Here is a 13,184-nt window from a genome sequence, read left to right as displayed (position 1 = left end):
AATTGTTGTTAACTGAACTTAAAASTCCGAAGCAGTGGCTGAGGAAAGGAAGGTAGGAAGATCAAGAATAAAATCAGAGAAGCCTGCCTTGAGAAGACGAATTCCCACCTAAGTAATCAATCTTTGAACTGTAATGAGGCAGCTAGCTCATAATTTTGAGGGCCACTAAGCAAACAAAAACACAAAAAATGTTTTGAAAGTTTATGTGAACTTTCCCAACAATATTTTAATGCTACTTATAAACTGACAAAAGCTTGATTACTAATTTATTGTGCCATACAGATATATACAACTTTCATAGACAAGAACTTAAATTGAAGTGGCCAGAGAAACATCATAAAGGTTTCTGAATTGCTATCCAATGCCTGTTTTATTATTCCTGAAAAAACAGGTTCCCAAAACAACTTATCTGAATAAGCTCATCCTTAAAAGTCTCTAATTACCTCTAAAGTCTGGACCAAAAATCAAAATACGATATGCTGAAGGACATTTTTCTCTCCTGAGTATCTAACAGTAAAAGTGCAAAGTATGGGGCAAGGAGGGGAGAGTTTCAATTACAGAGAGGCACTGTCTCTTCATCATCATAATGTAATGTTCGACTACAAAGTAGGTATGTTCTCCTTTTCTCTAGATATAGGTTTTTTCCCTAGAATACATAACTATCAATTAGCRACCCGTAATTGCAAAGGTTTTAAGTCTGAGGTCACTGGTAAGATTCTGCTATAGGCCTTTTTCAAAAAGCTATAACTGATTTTATTCTCAGAGGAGTCATCCTTTGAAAAAATCTCTTCTACAGAATGACTCTTCATTCACTTTGTGAAGATCTAATATATGACAGGGAATATAGTGAGAGTGTGCGTGTGTGTGTACACATACATAAATATATGTCAGCTTTACACCTGATACAGAGTTAGCAACTGAACAGGTTCTTTTGATATTTGGCAAAGAGCTTTTGAAGCACAGAAAAGTCTTTTTGCATATGTTGATAAGGCCTCATTGATCATAAATTTGAGTAAAAATTCMTAACACAGGTTTCTGAAGTAACAAGTGAAATCCTCAAAATTTCACACTTGAGCTTAGTCCATATTAGTACACCCAGGTTGGAGAGGGGGGGGAAAAAAAAAAAAAAAAACAGTAATTGCTCTCAGAAAAGAGTAAGCCACTGCAGAACCTGCTTTTAGTTTAGCAAGGGTCAAACATATCTTTAAAGGACAAACAATTCCATTTTCTTGATTACCATGGAAAACTATACAGTCATACATTTAAAATAATTTTTCAGGACCAAAAAAGTTTTCTCCTTATATCAGAGGAAAAATGGCAAAACGAATATATTGATTTTCATTTCATACTATTATATTTCATTTTTGCATTTCCACCTATATTAACACAATTATGCTTTAAAAGTGGTATTTTTCCTTTCAGTGCACATTTCTCCTTTGCTTTATTCCAAACTGAATTATCTTTAGCAGTAAGCTTACATCACAAGCCAATATAAGATATCCTAAAGGCTCACACAGCAGTCTCACAACTGCTTCTCACTTTTTCTCAACCATCAGCCAATTTCAAAGCACTTCACACTGCATTGAAGCATCAGTCTTGATTTTACTTTTGCAGAACTGAAGTACAAACTGGGAAAGTGACTTGCTGAAAGTCATCCCGGAAACCACAGCAGAACCAGGAGAAGACGACAGTTKGCCAAGACCATAGCAACAGATTATGGGCACAGCAAAAAACTAAAGTTACTGGCCAAATAGCTATGTTTTCTCAACAAAGACTAGATCCAATGAGCACCAAAATAAAAACGAAAATTCCCTTTGCACCCAGTGCATGATTAATTATCTGCTTTTGAGATGAAAATCACCTCTGGGAACCGCCTTAAAAGCAGTCGAGCAGTTTTGTCAATTCCAGTACGCTGCAAGAATACGTGAAATGTGCAAACTGAACCAAAGCATTCCTGAAGCAAGTACAACTGCAACAGAATAAAGCATTTTGGACTGTAAATGTTAGTACATCAAAGAAAAATGCAGTGTGCGTGCAAACGCTTCCATTCCAAGCCCCTATTTCTACTTTACCTCCCGTTTTCTCCTTTCTTCCTGAGTACGATGCAGGAGAGAAGCCTTTTCTTCCTGTAAGATACAAATAGAGATGCTATGGCATTTTCATTCAAACACATGATTCAAAAGTATTATTGAAATTTAATACAGATTTATCTTTTGGAGATGTTCATAATAGGTGAGACATACCACACTCAAGAAAAATAACTGTTAATAATTTCGTGCACTAACAAATACCTGTGATACGTACCACAGCACAAATGTACAGTGATGGGGGCAGGCTAYGGAAAAAGAAAAGGGACAACCAAACAATAGCAACTTGTACAGATCCCTGTCCAGGCTTGTTTTCAACATCCCAGTAATCTAAGCAAACATGACCCAATTACAAATGGGGGAGCTGACACATAGTTAGGTCCCAAATCCTACCATGTACTTCCAAATGTTTATTGAGTGTCTTCCTTGCTTGGAGCATAAGTCACTGGCCCAGGTGCATAAAGCAAGTTGTAGCACGCTGAAAGCAAYCACATACTGTTCCAAAATCCCAGGTTTTTGTCTTATGCACAAAAAGCATTATGTTCCTATATTCAATCATTCTTTTCTCCAAACATGTCCGGAAAAGATGTCAAAACTCACTAATTTTAAGTAAATGGAAGGATTTTTTTTTCTTTTGAAATTGTGAATTCTAAAGCCAAATTAAGGCTATAAGCTGAAACTTCCAGGAGAATGGTTTCTCCAATACAAAGAAAAAAAGAATACTAAAGTATTCATGAGGACTCATAAGGACAATACCATTACAATAAAAAAACAGTGCATTAGCTTTTAAGCCACAGTATTAAATCTCTACACATCGATCACAAAATGTTAACAATGTTTTACTTGTAAGAATCTCTTACTGGATGAATCTGTGTTGTTTCCAAGGAAATAAACACAATAATTCCTTTTTATGCAGAGTACTCAGCTCCMACTGCAGACAATAAGAGTTGAAAGGACTCTGGCAACTCAAGTCTAGTCTAAAATACACTGTAAGCTTATTTAAGGAATCTATTTTCTTTTTTTGCTCCCACTACACATAACAACTTCCTTTTTCTCCCTATGCCCTTATTAGTCTATAGAAGTTAAGAAAAAAAAAATACATGCAAGCAGAAAATGTACTATATCTAAACACATAAAAGTAAACTTGAAGTTGGCAAACAAATGTTTATAAAATATTTAACCACATCTAAAACAACTGTGCTGGAATATTTTCAATGCCTATATGCAGGCACAAAAACTGAAGTCTTGGTACAAATGCCACAGTCTTGACAACCGCTATGAGGCAAAACTCTTTTGCATTTTTTCTGGAAGATACAGAGACAGTAAGACAGTCATGGTCCACCTCCCGGTTTCATTATCATAGAAAATATTTTAGCACAGAACACAAGGAAAGAGTGAAAAGGGAAAAAGATGGATGCAAAAAAGGAATTTAAAATTGAATTTGTAAGTATTTCATATAATTTACTGGAACAAGCATAAAGAAAAAAAAAACACCACAAGAAGGTTAACCATCTTTTCCTCTAAAGACAGTATTTTACGGCCAAAGATACCACTAAGTACAGCTATTGCTCTCTAAAGACAGKTTTTTTTCCATGTGTTAAACACAGTAAAAACAGGTCATAACAAAATCATATATAAAACAATTCATCTCCAGTCAAGCAATAAGAAAGGCTCTGGGTCTGACTGGTAGTGTAAAGGTAAAAGATTTTGACATTACGWAAAACAAATTGACAAATAAAATAAATAAAGAAATAATCAACAGATGACCTAACATTTCAGGACTTTTTTTTAATAGATTACTCCTTTTTCAACAGCTGATGTCCCAAACACACAAACATCTCTTCCATGTTCTTGGAGAGTTTCATTCTGCAGGCAGAGCCATTTAGGAGAGCATTTCCGCTTGGAAACATGTTGCTAAATTTGTAATATCTTACATTTCAGAGCTGATTGAAAGAAAAAGCTAAAGACCATAAAGAAAAGGAAAGACGAACTTGCCAGAGACAAATTGTTACATGTGAGTGGGGACAAGAATGGTATGAAAGAAGTACAGACATAATAAATGCAGTGGATTAACAGATAAATGAATATAAGCCGCCATTGCCAGAGGGCTTACCAGAACAAAATAATTTTACGTATTTGGGGGGACAGGGAAAGAGGTAAGAGGGCAGCTTCTTCTCGCTTAGTGTATCACCAGCTTTCAACACAGTCTGGCCTCTTTGAAGCACTGTCACTATGTACTTCACTTTTTAAACTAATTTACTTTAAGAAACAAAATAAAACTTACATTCTTAGTCAGTATTATATACTTGCTTTGAATACTTGTAAAAAAAMCCACTGACTTAAGTATAAATTAAACAGAGTAGAAGAACTGCCTTAAGACAAAGAACGAAATACTCTGGTAAGTATAACCCAACTAAAAAAATGAATACAGGTCAAACGATTCTGTTCTTGTTGCTCACTAGACAAACATATAGGTCAGAATGATCAAGGAGTAGAATCACAACTAAGATTAAGGAACATATTTAAATTAAATGCAAGAAAAATATTTTTGACAGTGATAGTTCCTTCAGAGCTATTCCACAGGTGAATACAACTGGGAAACATCATCACTTCAGATATTAAAAAGTAACAGTAAATATACAACAGAAAATAAACCTCTTATGCGAGACAGATGAAAAGAACTATGAAATAATCTTCACCTACAAATGGTATTCTAACAAAGTTATTTCTTAAAGACAGCCGAATGCAGTCGTCCCTGAAATTCTCCCTGCCTGTCTCTTAATAAACAGAACAGCGAAAAAGATTACAGTTAAACGCATTAGTTGTTGTAAAACCCAGAGATGCACAGTCTTGGTGAACGGCTGCTGACTTACAGAGCTCGGCAGTCGCATTACTGTAATGGACTCATATTTGACAACTCCTTCCATCTAAGCTGTCACACAGTTGCTGACAGCTACTGGACAATGTTACAAAACCTCTTCCTTCCTAACTATAGCCAGAGATATCGACAGGACAAGATCTTGTTACAGCAGATTCCAAAAATCATACCTAGCTCATCCTTACTCCTTATCTTCCTTGTCTCACCTTTGTGGTGACCGTGCTGTCCTCTCTCCTCTCTTGCTAGGCAGACACACATCCTCCTTTCAAGTACAGAAAAAGGCAGACATCAAGTCTACCACACTGTAGGCAGAAATTCTGGGGGGAATGAAGCATCAGCTTATCTTGACACCCCCAATCCTCACTCAGGAGGAATGGAAAGCCATTTACTGAATCAAATTCCTGTCATTTCCTACGACTTAATCTTCCCTCCTTCAGGAACTTGACCTCCAAGACATGGAACATGTCGTCTGTGTGTTTCATGCAACATCTAGTATATTATTAACAGTCTCTTTCCTATCTGCTCCTTCCTCCAACAGAGGATCTCTGTCTTCTTTCTACAGTAAAGACAGCCAGGCTCTAGGATGCAAAGTGCAAGATCATGGAAAGCCCAACTGGAGAAGTGTTTTTCACCAAATATATGAGGCATGACACAAAGAAACAAGAAAGCAAAGATACTGACTGTATGTGACAGCAAAATGGAATGCGATACTATAGGTGATGATGCAAAGAATGAGACAGAAGAGTAAAGAGGTGAAAAAAAGGAAGCAGATGGAGGGCAGTACATAGAACAGAGAGCTTGTGATTACTGTCAAACAAATTTTAAGTAATATCTAAAATGTTAATTTATACATCAGGATAAAACAGGTATGTATAGCATTACTCATCATGGCATGGTTCAAAGTTGCACCAGCGCTGTAACATACCAAGTGATGAAAACAGTAATGTGCAAAAAATATAACAATGGAAATGTCACTATGTGACTATCAAAAACTCCAACCTAATACATAACAAATAAGAAATGTTGAATCAGAACTGTTTTCTTGTCCTCATTTTGCTGAATACATAATTTTGCTGCAAAAGTATGCTTACGCAACTCTTTGTCCTTAAACATCCCCCACAAAGACTGAATAACATGAAACAAATGTATGAATTATGATTCTTTCTGTCTGGCATTTTTGCACCTCACACTGCAAGTGTTAATATACTTTTAGCCCTTTTGGTTCAAAATTCAGATTCAGAAAAAAGGTAAAAATAATTAAAATTCTGCAAATACTTCTAATATTAGTTCACTTTTTAAGATCTGAAATTGAACATTCCTGAACAGTCACGTTAATGAAGACATCTTAACTCCATGTTAGTAAGTTTAAAACCTAGATTTGCTAGGTGCAAAGGTGAAAGTGAGTAATTATTTTCTGATACTGTTTAAACAGTTAGCACATTAAAAAAACTAAATAAAAATACCTTGAAGCAAAAAAGGAAATGTTAACAATGAAACATTAATAAATATTTGAGATTTACTTGTAAAATGTAGCTTTTTTTTTTTAAGCTGAGAATGCTATTATATTTAATGCAACAATAGGTCATATAAAATACAAGCATGACTTTTAGGAAATTTTCATGGCAAGAGAAAAAAAAAAGCACTTGATCTTTTACCTGTTGAATAAAATTATAAAATCTTGCAGGCTTTCATCTACAAAGCCAGAAATTTGTACCTTTTTTTTAATTGCCTTTCAAATAAGGATAATGAATTTTCAACTGAATTTAGCCTGAGTCACATAAAATCAGTAGTAACTTCCAAAGCAAAGGTGGTGACCAATGCAATTTATAGAAGAAAACTCCTTTCAACAACAGTGTTTACAGAGAAATCCAACAAAAAAAAAAGGGGGGGGGGGCTTTGTAGCAGCTATTTGTAGAGAATAAATGTGGACATTGGGAGATTCCCCCCACGCCAAGTGGTTTTCAACTGTTTTCTTCTGATTCACAACACTATTTTTAGGCAAGTCAAACTCCACCTCAACTGGCTATTCTGAATATTAAAAGTAACTTACCATTTAGCAAGAGAAAAAACGTCCTGAACTGACACTGGACAATTTTTAAAATCCATTCAACACACAGCTGAATAGGCTCAATAAAACAAGTTTAACAGCTTGAAAAAATCTGCTGTAAAACAGTTGTTGACTCTTTACATCTCTGACTATTTGCTTCATAGTTAAGGTTATGAGTGCACAGACGACCATCTTCTAGAAGGTATTTTAAGGTATTTAAAATATGGCTGGGAAGTGACRTTTGGCCTGGGGAAGCCTGGCCTTGCTGAAATCAATGACACAACGCTTGCAAGGAAACATCTTAGCATTTTAGTCCAAATTTTACCTTAGGATGTTGAGAATATCTGGAACTACCTTTATCATGGTGGTTACAAAGCTACACACAGTGGAATCAGAACTTGACTGGAGTCTCTACAGGCCAATTGAAACCCAAATAAGTTTTAATTTATTCCCATTTTGTCTGTATGACAATTTTTCAGATGTATATTTTCCATGTCAAGGTAGTTTTGCCTTTTTTCAGAAGCAACCAGAAAAAAATATATCTGTGAGAGCAGAAATTTCAGTTTTGAATTTGAGGAAGTACCACATAACTAAAAAGAACAGTTTACAGTGTAATAACTCCTGTCACCTAACTATGACTCCATCATTTGTAACTTCCATTCAAATGAGGAGAATGTTAAATTTTACTGAAGGAAAAAAATCCGCAAGAATGTAATACGTATTAATTATATAGTTTCCTATTGACTGTCATTATTTTACAGCATTATATTCTCATCTTACTTCCACATCATAGATCTGAATTTGGAAAACTGTTTCAAGCCTTCGGCTTTGATATTTCAGTGTTCTGGACAAAACAGTTCTGATTTCAGCATGATGTACATACTTGCACAGGRATCTATGCCATGCACCTTCCAGGACAAAGGTCTTAACATAGAGCTAAGCAGCGCAATTCTTTCCCACCATTCCAGAGGAAATTATAAATTTGTAAATCATAATCTATAAATCTTATACTATAAATCCTAAGATCATTTCATATCCATTGTGATCAAGTGCAGCTTCAAAGCTAGATATAATAAAACAGTAATTCTTCCTTTCTGAAACAAGTGATTAACAACTTTTCTCAATGAATCAGTAAGAGAAAAAACTATTTTTAAATTCATCCCATAATTGGGGATTATAATAAATCTTATTCTTATATTTTTATAATAAATCTTAAATCTTATAGACATCTATCATCATAAGCAAATTCCCATCCTGTGCAGATCTCACCACACATCAGGAATCTTATAGCTTATTTTAAAATCATTAATTTCTGTCTATTCCACAATAAGTTAYTTCATGTGTAGAACACAAATAACAAACAAACAGCAGACAAAGTGCTTCTGGAGTTCTTCCTCCGCACTTCTGTCAATAGGGGGAAAAACAATATATAGGGATATCATATTTAATGTTATGCTATTAATTTAAAAAGCTATCCCAGTAAATATTGAAATACAATATCAACAAACTTTGGGAAGTGAAGTTCTTTGTTTATTAAAAATGTCCCACATTAAAAGAAATTAAAGAATCTTTAAAAATAAAGATGGATTATTTATACATTACTAATTTCCCATGTTTTCCCACAAGAACAAAAAACAAAAAGAAACTCAGCGAAGCCAGTTTCACTTTCTGTTTCATAGTGCTGACTCATCTGTGTTACAAATTCCTGAAAAGGAAGATTTTTAAAACTTTCTCATTTCGATTATTTCTTTAAATTATAACACAGTTTCAAATAGTCTTTGGATTTACAAAAGCATGTCTTTAAAGATTTGAGATCAAAGGGTGAGTTTGACTTGATAATACTCTTTGAACAACTCTTCCTGTAAAAGGCGTGCAAGATGTTGTTACTACATTTCATCATCTAAATGAATAAAGCAGAGCTACAGAGCCCTCTATAAACCCCAGTAAAGGCATGAGGATATACCTACTACATAGATGTAGTAAAGGACTGGTGCCTCATATCATTCTTAATGCTGGTAAATTTAATAACTGAACAGTGGGCCTGACCTTACCAAATCAAGCTTAAGTGGTTAAGTGGATTCTGCACTACRCCAACGAGGAGCCCAACTTCATGACAAATCAGTGCAAAGCGCAAGCTGCCACCAAAAGGGCTGGTGCCACTCTCCACCCTGACCACGCTGTGCCTGCCCTCGGCATGACTCAGCCTAGGCCTGGCGCAGCTAAAGGCTCCATCACGTCACCTCCCTGCTCTCAGGGAAAACTCACCCCACCTCACCCCGCAAAAAAAGACTAATTTTGCATCAGATCAGTGAGCTAATTCAATCCACCTTGAAGCAACGTCATTGCTATATGGGGCATGAAGGACGGGGTGGGAACCACCAGGAGTAGGACCACCTCTTTCAGTGCACTGAAAATGAAGCTAACAGTAGTTTGGGTTGGCTTAATTTGAACTGCACCCCAAACCAATTCTTTGGGGGTACCTCTTTTTCTTGCCTAACACACCACAGCCACAACTTCTTAGGCAACAAAAAACTGTCATGTACAAAAAATCCACGACTAATTCAAGATATTCCTGTATTGAACTCCAATAATATTATTAATTTTGGAGGCTATCTTCCTTCAGAAGTAAAAAAAAAAAAAATGTTTTGGCAGTGAAAATAAAAACTGAATCTGAAAATAATTTTCAAAGAGATTCATAAAGCAGGGAATCAGAATGTTTTAAAGGTGACAATTATTGCCAAAAACTAAAAAAAAAAAAAAAAGTTGTAAATAAAACACAGTATTCCCTCAAGCAAATACACAACTAATGCAAAGAGTCCAAATGAATCAGCAGAATTATTTTTGAAAGTAGATATGTAGGGAAAAGTCCAAGCATAGGTAATACCATCTATACCCTTGTTTATTTACAATATAATATTAAAATGTTACAACAATATTCTGAAAGGAGCAGAGTTAAGGAGAATCACTTCAAGAAAAAATATTTTGCAATCCAGGATTTTAACAAAAATAAATGAAAATCTTTTAAAGAGTATTTTATTTGGCAAAAAGATTGGTTGGCTCTAAATGCTTCTCTACAGAATCCACAATTGAGACTATCATAATGCACATGAACATAAGATGCAAACAGTGTAAAAACAAAACTGAAGCTATCTAATTTTATCATTCAAAAATACCCTAAACATTAGTGGTGAAAAAGCACACTAGATGCAGTATTTTTGTTTAGGAAAGCTGCTAGTAACTACAATAAACTATATTACATCTTTTAAAAAAGCCCAGCTGTTTTAAGTAAGAGAGACACTTCTTAGGTCAGAAAACCTAAATAAATTCATCTTTCCAAATTAATAAATCTATTTAAACCGATCTACCTTATGTCTTTGTAAACTCACATTTTGCTCGGGATTGCAATTTTTCTAACTGCCACTGTCATTGCCACCRCAAGTCCAATTTTACACAGAACTATAGTTCTGCCATTGAGCCTATACTAGTAGGACTTGCTAACGTTAACCCTCATGAGGCCTAAGCAAACTTAAGGATGTCCACGTTACAGACTCCATAGCAATGCTGGATGGGGGCATCAACACACGCGATCCATGACCAGCACAGTTATTGTTGGCAGCTGCAGTTATATTTGCAAAAGCAGTCGCCTGGTAGTCAGTTTTGCTGATGGCTTATTTTGGTGTAGTTGCACCCACATCAGGAACACTGCTTTCATCTTCAGCACTGACTAGGTCCTTACACTGGAGTCCCTGCTTTCACGCTGGGAAGGTTTTGGTAATGCAGCTATACAAGCACAACAGAAGTTGGGAGACCTCCCCCAGTCAGGCAAAGGGTTATTCTTAGCATTAAGCAGCCTGCATATAGATTATGACAGTATTTGAGTGGTGCTTTATTCCACCAACTGAACCAAAACAGGCAGTACTAAGCATCCAGCTAACTCTATGGAGCACTGTAGAGGTGCTGCGATCTGCCTGGCAGATTTTCCAAGTTGGAATTTTTATACTGTATCTTTCTAAAAAAAAAAATACACATTTATTGGTGGAGAAGTTCAAAGAATAATTTATTATTTTCATGCACACAAGAAGCTGAAAGGAAACATTTTAGAATTGAGCCTTCTGTAAAACTGAAACCTACAGGTAAGAGAAAAATGGTCACAAAAAGCCTGTGATGTGGGATAATAAAATGAGAAATTCATGAAACTCATAAACATTTGCCACACCAATCTCTGCTGTAGTACATTTACAAAAAACTTCAGGTAAACTGCATTTTTTAAATGAATTCTTAATACTGTTTAAATAAATTCTTTCACTAGTACTGCACAAAGTTTTTGAAAATAAGCAGCTATGTCAAGCTATTTCTATGATGCCTGTAATCAGAATGTCCAAAGCTGACACTAATGTTATTCCACTGATACAGCACAAGCACTTCAGTGCACCCATGTAAAATCGCTGACCAGCTGTTATCAATCTGATAAGGAAAGATGGTCTTTATATTTGATGGAGTTAAACTGACGCATCAATTTCAGTTTCCACATTTTGTATCTTTTAACATTTACCCTTGTAAATTTATCTTTATACCTGCATAAGTTTAATAAATTTGTCCCATATAATTAAAATATATAATAATAAATAATTATGACAAAATTCTGCTGCAATTTTCATCGGATCAATGAATTAGTAAGTGTAGCAGAAGATATTATAATGGTTATTTCTGGAGCAGGAAACATGTTCTGAAAGTAACACTATTAATAAGTTGATACCAAAAGYTGCTAAGTATCTAAAATGCTTATCTGAGGACCAGGGCATGTTCTGCCAATTCCCATTTCAACTGAGTAATATTTATTCTATTTTTGACCCATGTAACATATGAAGTCTAATGAACAAACATGGCTTAGGATGATCAGAAGATGATTCAGAGGAAAAATTGAACAGATTAAATACAGTTCTGCTACACATTCTCTTTAATAAAATATATAACAGAGGACATCAAAAAGCAAACTGCACTGTGATTTTAATATCATGTAGTACAGTATTTTAGTTCAGTTTCTTAACTGAAGGCTTAAGGTCAAGCCTTAAAAGTTACAGATAAATGAATCTACGTATAATGCACAATATTTTTTTTACCCCCACTGAGATTCAACGATATTAATGAAAATGATATAGCTTCCCACACAATAATGTTCAATGATAACAAGAGGAACTAGTAGCATACTGATGAATCAGTGACCCTTAAAACTAGGGCCCTGCTAAAAACACTTTGTCATTTATCCTGCTCTTAGTAGCTCTATGCCCTCCGTAGCTGACTGAACATTTGACCATCCTTTCCGATCAGCCAGATCTAAGCCATTTAACTTATTTTTCAGCAATAAACACCCGAAGACTCAATAGCCTGGTGCAGCAGACAACTAACTGCTGCTCCCTCTGCACACCACAAGTTGACTGAACTCTAATCAAGTTGATTAGAGAGGAACTAAACCTGTGACCTGTCAACCTTCACCCATTTGGGGGAAGCCCCCCCCCCCCATTAATTCGCATTAATCCCAGGTTTTGYAAGGCTCTTCCTGCCCGTTTCCCCAGCGAGGCACGCTGCTTGCCGGGCTCGCACAGGACTCTGCCTGGGCGAGAAATGCCAAGAGGTCTCGGGTCCTTCCGTCACCCGCCCGGAGCCGAAGCGCCCGGGCTGCTCCCAGCAACAGCCCCGCCGGTCACCGGCGGAGGACGAGCTCAGGAGACATTTCCTCGCCTCCCACAATCCCCACCGCACTCCGGGCCCGGGAGGGGGCCCGTGGCCTGATTAAAAATAAATAAATAAATAAATCAGAGCCAGGGAGATCACAGATAAATACATCATCACGAGGGGAGGATATTCCCCCATTAAACCTTAGTCATAGCTGCTCCCATTTTTGAAGGCCCAACGATAAAAATAACGATAATGAAAAAGGCAAGAGAGGCAGGTGATGGGGAAAAAAAGAAAAAGAGAAGAAAGAGAATCCCCGGGGCAGACACCCACGCGGAGACAGCCCGCCGGCGGCGCTTACCTTCCTGCTCGCTCCGCCGAGAGACACCTTGGGCCTTGTTTTGAAATCCCCTTCAAAGCTAAACATGTTTACGGCTTATCCCATGGGGAGAGGCGGCGCGGCCCGCCGAGCTGACACCGCCACGGGGGGTGGGGTGGG

General features: G+C 36.5%; 1 protein-coding gene across 1 annotated transcript in view; it reads right to left on the bottom strand.

The window, feature by feature from the left end:
- Positions 1-13,178, bottom strand: part of UBE3C (ubiquitin protein ligase E3C) — an 86,765-nt gene extending 73,587 nt beyond the window's left edge. The window contains exons 1-2 of the mRNA XM_026069255.1: positions 13,047-13,178; positions 2,073-2,126 (exon numbers count right to left, since the gene is read on the bottom strand). Coding sequence (XP_025925040.1) covers positions 2,073-2,126; positions 13,047-13,112 — 120 coding nt within the window. The 5' untranslated portion in view covers positions 13,113-13,178. The remainder of the gene's footprint in view (positions 1-2,072; positions 2,127-13,046) is intronic.
- Between the last annotated feature and the right edge of the window lie 6 nt (positions 13,179-13,184).

Source organism: Apteryx rowi, unplaced genomic scaffold, assembly GCF_003343035.1.
Source record: "Apteryx rowi isolate R43461 unplaced genomic scaffold, aptRow1 scaffold_29, whole genome shotgun sequence".
NCBI classification, from domain to species: domain Eukaryota; kingdom Metazoa; phylum Chordata; class Aves; order Apterygiformes; family Apterygidae; genus Apteryx; species Apteryx rowi.
This window is presented reverse-complemented; position numbering and strand designations above follow the sequence as displayed.